Source organism: Pelodiscus sinensis, unplaced genomic scaffold (genome assembly GCF_049634645.1).
Source record: "Pelodiscus sinensis isolate JC-2024 unplaced genomic scaffold, ASM4963464v1 ctg164, whole genome shotgun sequence".
In the NCBI taxonomy this organism is placed as follows: Eukaryota; Metazoa; Chordata; order Testudines; family Trionychidae; genus Pelodiscus; species Pelodiscus sinensis.
In genome coordinates, this window is record NW_027465863.1 from 81,191 (window position 1) to 87,190 (window position 6,000).

General features: G+C 66.7%; 1 protein-coding gene across 1 annotated transcript in view; it reads right to left on the reverse strand.

Moving 5' to 3' along the window:
* LOC102455296 (nuclear receptor subfamily 1 group D member 1-like) overlaps positions 1-2,289 on the reverse strand; it is a 33,465-nt gene extending 31,176 nt beyond the window's left edge. The window contains exon 1 of the mRNA XM_075915752.1: positions 2,147-2,289. Coding sequence (XP_075771867.1) covers positions 2,147-2,222 — 76 coding nt within the window. The 5' untranslated portion in view covers positions 2,223-2,289. The remainder of the gene's footprint in view (positions 1-2,146) is intronic.
* Positions 2,290-6,000: the final 3,711 nt, after the last annotated feature.

Genomic DNA, 6,000 nt, shown 5'->3' on the forward strand with positions numbered 1-6,000 from the left:
CAGTCTGGACATGCCTCTCCCGCCAGCCCCCCCCTCCCCCCCCCGTGGAGCGGGGTCACCCGGCCAGGGCTGATCCGATCCATCCCGGGAGATCCAGCCCTCATCAGTCTGGACATGCCTCTCCCGCCAGCCCCCCCCTCCCCCCCCCCGTGGAGCGGGGTCACCCGGCCAGGGCTGATCCGATCCATCCCGGGAGATCCAGCCCTCATCAGTCTGGACATGCCTCTCCCGCCAGCCCCCCCCCCTCCCCCCCCCCGTGGAGCGGGGTCACCCGGCCAGGGCTGATCCGATCCATCCCGGGAGATCCAGCCCTCATCAGTCTGGACATGCCTCTCCCGCCAGCCCCCCCCCTCCCCCCTCGGAGCGGGGTCACCCGGCCAGGGCTGATCCGATCCATCCCGGGAGATCCAGCCCTCATCAGTCTGGACATGCCTCTCCCGCCAGCCCCCCCCTCCCCCCCCCCCGTGGAGCGGGGTCACCCGGCCAGGGCTGATCCGATCCATCCCGGGAGATCCAGCCCTCATCAGTCTGGACATGCCTCTCCCGCCAGCCCCCCCCTCCCCCCCCCCCCGTGGAGCGGGGTCACCCGGCCAGGGCTGATCCGATCCATCCCGGGAGATCCAGCCCTCATCAGTCTGGACATGCCTCTCCCGCCAGCCCCCCCCTCCCCCCCCCCCGTGGAGCGGGGTCACCCGGCCAGGGCTGATCCGATCCATCCCGGGAGATCCAGCCCTCATCAGTCTGGACATGCCTCTCCCGCCAGCCCCCCCCTCCCCCCCCCCCGTGGAGCGGGGTCACCCGGCCAGGGCTGATCCGATCCATCCCGGGAGATCCAGCCCTCATCAGTCTGGACATGCCTCTCCCGCCAGCCCCCCCCTCCCCCCCCCCCGTGGAGCGGGGTCACCCGGCCAGGGCTGATCCGATCCATCCCGGGAGATCCAGCCCTCATCAGTCTGGACATGCCTCTCCCGCCAGCCCCCCCCTCCCCCCCCCCGTGGAGCGGGGTCACCTGGCCAGGGCTGATCCGATCCATCCCGGGAGATCCAGCCCTCATCAGTCTGGACATGCCTCTCCCGCCAGCCCCCCCCTCCCCCCTCGGAGCGGGGTCACCCGGCCAGGGCTGATCCGATCCATCCCGGGAGATCCAGCCCTCATCAGTCTGGACATGCCTCTCCCGCCAGCCCCCCCCCTCCCCCCCCCCGTGGAGCGGGGTCACCCGGCCAGGGCTGATCCGATCCATCCCGGGAGATCCAGCCCTCATCAGTCTGGACATGCCTCTCCCGCCAGCCCCCCCCTCCCCCCCCCCCGTGGAGCGGGGTCACCCGGCCAGGGCTGATCCGATCCATCCCGGGAGATCCAGCCCTCATCAGTCTGGACATGCCTCTCCCGCCAGCCCCCCCCCTCCCCCCCCCCGTGGAGCGGGGTCACCCGGCCAGGGCTGATCCGATCCATCCCGGGAGATCCAGCCCTCATCAGCCTGGACATGCCTCTCCCGCCAGCCCCCCCCTCCCCCCCCCCCGTGGAGCGGGGTCACCTGGCCAGGGCTGATCCGATCCATCCCGGGAGATCCAGCCCTCATCAGTCTGGACATGCCTCTCCCGCCAGCCCCCCCCCTCCCCCCCCCCCGTGGAGCGGGGTCACCCGGCCAGGGCTGATCCGATCCATCCCGGGAGATCCAGCCCTCATCAGCCTGGACATGCCTCTCCCGCCAGCCCCCCCCTCCCCCCCCCCCCGTGGAGCGGGGTCACCTGGCCAGGGCTGATCCGATCCATCCCGGGAGATCCAGCCCTCATCAGCCTGGACATGCCTCTCCCGCCAGCCCCCCCCTCCCCCCCCCCCCGTGGAGCGGGGTCACCCGGCCAGGGCTGATCCGATCCATCCCGGGAGATCCAGCCCTCATCAGCCTGGACATGCCTCTCCCGCCAGCCCCCTCCCTCCCCCCCCCGTGGAGCGGGGTCACCTGGCCAGGGCTGATCCGATCCATCCCGGGAGATCCAGCCCTCATCAGTCTGGACATGCTGCTCCCCCCGGCCCACATGGATCCACATTCCAGCCCTCTCCCCTTGGGGCCCACAGGCCCTGTCTCACCAGCGTCAGGCCCTGCTGAGCTCTGGGCACTCAGCATCGCACGGGGGCCCCTGTTCACCTGCCGAAGTGACCTCTTGTGCCCTCGTGAGTGGCACGTGAAACACGCCGGAGCCCCAGCTGCCTGGCCTCCTCATGGGCTCGCCCAGCCCAGCGACGGGATCCGGGCGCCAGCTGTTCCAGCCCCTTGGGACAACCCCAGCCCCTGCTAATTCCTCGAGGCCTTGGCACGGTTCTGCGAGGCGAAGATTAACGAGATTAAGGCATGTGCGGAGGGGGAGGGGCGCAGCGTGACTTCCTGGTAGCACATGGGCCTGGGCAATGTGAGCCCGGCTCTGGCGAGGGGGGGCGGGCATGGGTGTGTGACTAGGGATAAGGGGAGGAGCCGCTGGACTGGCCGCTCCAGCTGAGAAGAGGGGTGCAGGGAGAGCCCCCCGTCGTTCCTGAGTCACATGGCTCAGCCCGACTCCAGCAGAGCCTGCCGGGATGGCCTGGGCGGGCCAGCGACGGTGGGTGGGTGCCCTACAGCACTTCAGCCATTGCTACTTCGGGCCGACAGGTGCCAGTCGCTGGGACCAGCCCCCGAAGCTCAGGGCCTGAGCTAGAAGCCAGGCAGCTCTTAGCCAAAGCTGTAGCACCCATCTCCTAGGTGCCCTAGAGGGGAAGAGAGGCCGGGGTAACATAAACCCTGTGCAAGGTGCCCCTCTACCCCAGCCCCATGGAACTGCCACCTGTGTGCATGCAATTGACATAGTCTTTGTGCAATTACCCCTCTCTGCTCCCCATGCAAATACTCCTGTTTGTGCAAATACACCAGCCCTTGTGCAGCTACCCCCCCGGTCACTCAACTACTCCTCCACTTGTGCAAGTACCCGTGTTCTTGTGCAGATACCCCTGTACTCAAAAATATGCCTCTTCCCCCAAGCAAATACCCCTCCATGTGGGCAAATACCCCACTCTGTGCAACCACCTCTGTGGCCAGGAATATGCCCCTGTCCCTGGGCAACTACCACAACTCCCATGCAAATACCCCGGTGCTCGTGGAAATAGCCCTCTGGCTGCGCCTCACGCAAGTGCCACGGCTCATTGCTGGGCACTGCTAGGGGAAGCTCACAGCGCAGGCAGCAAACAAACCCCGCTGCAGGGCTGTGGGGATGTCTGGGGACGCCTTGCCCCAGGCCGTGGAGTGAGTCCCTGTGGTGCTGGTACCCTGGCCCTGAGCGTGGTGGGTAAGGCAGGGGGGCCCCGGTAACTTACCGCAGCAGAGCCGCGGTGGCAGCAGAGATGGGGTGGGCCCCCCAGGCCTGCGGATCCACCAGCGTCTGGAGAGAGCCACGTGGCATGGCCTGGCTGGGTCACTTGGTGGTGAGCCGAGTCCCGGGCCTCCGGCAAGTGGAGCAGGAAGGGGGGTGGCACCCACGGCAGGGAGGGGGGCAACAGCCCAGGCACCCCCAGGTGGGGCGAGGGGGGCAGCAGGGTGGGTGGGGAGGGCGGCAGCAGCCCATGCAGCAGGGGGCGTGGCAACAGGGGGGGCAGGGAGAGGGGCAGCAGAGGTGGCAGCAGGCGGGGCAGCAAGGGGGTGGGCAACAGGTGCGGCAGGGGCAGGGGTAACAGGTGGGGCAATACATGGGGCAGAGAGGGAGGCAGCAGGCAGGGCTGCACATGGGGGCGGGGGCGGGGTAATTGCAGGAGGGCGACAGCAGAGCCTGCAGAAGAGGCTCTCTGGCTGCTCAGCCGCTCTCCGTGGCTGGATTGCTGCACCCGGCAAGAGAGCCGCTGGCTCCGGGCCCTGCCCCCTCGCACCATGTTCCAGGTCACAGGCCCTGCGGCAACGTGGCCTTGGCTGTATTTATAGCTCCAGACGGCCTAGCACGCTGGGCTCCTAAAGCCGGCTGAGCCCTGCACGGGGCCTGTGCGCACCAGCCTGCTCTGGGCCCCCCCCAGTCACCCAGGGAACCGCCGCCCTCAGCCCCGGGCGCGTAGAGACGCCGGCCTCCCTGGGAGCTTGGGCATTGATTTCTGGGGGGCAGGACACTGTGAAAGGCCATGGTGGAAAGTCAGGTGCTGGAAGGGGAGTATGGGCCAGTGGTTAGAGCAGGGCTCTTGCCAGCTCTGGAGGAGCGTGGGGTAGTGGTTACAGTATAGGGACTAGGCGAGAGGGCTCTGGGCTTTGTTACAGTTCTGGGACAGACCTGCTGGGTGACCCTGAGCAAGTCAGGTCCCTACTCTGTGCCTCAGTTTCCCCTTCCATACATGCCATTACCACCGCCTATTGGGTGGGCTTGATAAGATCTGTGTTTCCCTGTCATGGCCCCCTACTCCAGTACTAGCCAATGGCGATTCTCCCTTAGCCCAGCAGGCTGGCTTTGTGGACTGGGAGGAGTGGGGACGCCAGGAGCCCACGGCTCCATTGCAAGGCCCAGTCCAAGCGAGGAGGGGTTCTCCGGCCCAGCTGACCCAGCCACCCTCCCAGTGCGGATGCATTCCTGAGGGAAAGACGTGACATCCGCCGGAGCTCGCCTTTACCCCACCAGCCACGTCTACACTGGAGGTCTGGCAAGCAGAGAGCTGCCCCAGATATAATCACACCCCCTTTCTGCACCCAGGCAAAGGCTCCCAGGTCAGGCCTGGCCCGGCCCGACCGGCCCCACCATGGCTGAGCTGCACAGGTTGGCACGTGATGAGAGAGCCAAGCAGCCCGGCCCAGCGTCCTCCGGGCCTGCCTCCCCCCAGCGTGTGCTGCTCAGGGGAGCACAGCGAGCAGACCCACAAACCCAGCCCCAAGCTGGTCTAGCTTCACGACAGCACAGCCCCCGCCCCGGCTGCAGACCCTCCCTAGGGGCCATGCGAACACACCCAGAACTGGGCTCACCCCTCCAGAGGGAGGCACTACGGGGTCACAGACACACACACACACGGCTCTGCAGCACCATATAGTCGGCCACGACTGGGATTTATTACCGTTCCAGTCCCGGCGTGTCAGCGTTTTCCAGCGCCCTGTGACACGGCTGGAGATTGCACCAGGGTCATGGGGGACTCGGGCTACAACTGGAAGTCGTTTTTGGAAGTCGTCATTTATTCCCAGCTCCCCTTGGGGCCGTTTTTGGGCAGGCTCCTTTCTCCCCCCTCAGCAGCTCAGTAATGACCCGGGACACATAGTAATACTCCCCCCCCATCACTCAGTACGCCCCCCTGCTGGAGGAGACAAGATGCTCCGAGTATGTGTGTGTCAACACTGTGAATGGCAGCTCAGCTGTGTGTCATGGCCCCTCTACTGCCGTTGGTGGCGTGTCAGCAGTGCAGGTCGGTCACAGAGTGAGTGGGCAACAGGGCTAGGAACAGACCCCAGGAGTCCTGCCTGCTCTAACCGGCTCACTCTCCATCTCTTGCAGGAGCTGCAGCACGTGCAGTACGTCTGTTGAGAGCAGCCGCAGGCCAGGCCTGACCTAGGAGAGGCTCTTCAGCGGTAGCTCTGTGCTGCTGGGTGAGATGCCAAGGGCCGTGTGCATGTTGGGGGGACAGGTGATTCCCCCCCACCCACCAAGGCTGCAGGACAGAGCTGGTGTCAGACTCTTGTGATGGGAGGGGAGTGGTGGATGGTAGCAAGATGCTGTGCAAACACACTGCACTAGTGCAAAACGGGGCTGGCATCCTTGTGCCTCCCCAGGCTGGCCCCAGCCGGGTGCATCCCCCGGAGACAGTGCACCAGCCCAGCTCCATCAGCGCAAAGCCCCCGGGACTCGGCTCAGAGCTGCGGATGTGGGGGGACCCCGGCGCGGGCACCGTGGGAGCCGGAGCTGGAGCACGTGCATCATGCCACACTCCACTGGAGGAGTCTAAATATATCTGGGGCAGAGCCTGAATCTGGGTCAGGCAGGAGCAGCAGAGGCGGCTGCAAAGCAAGCGGGGGTGGGA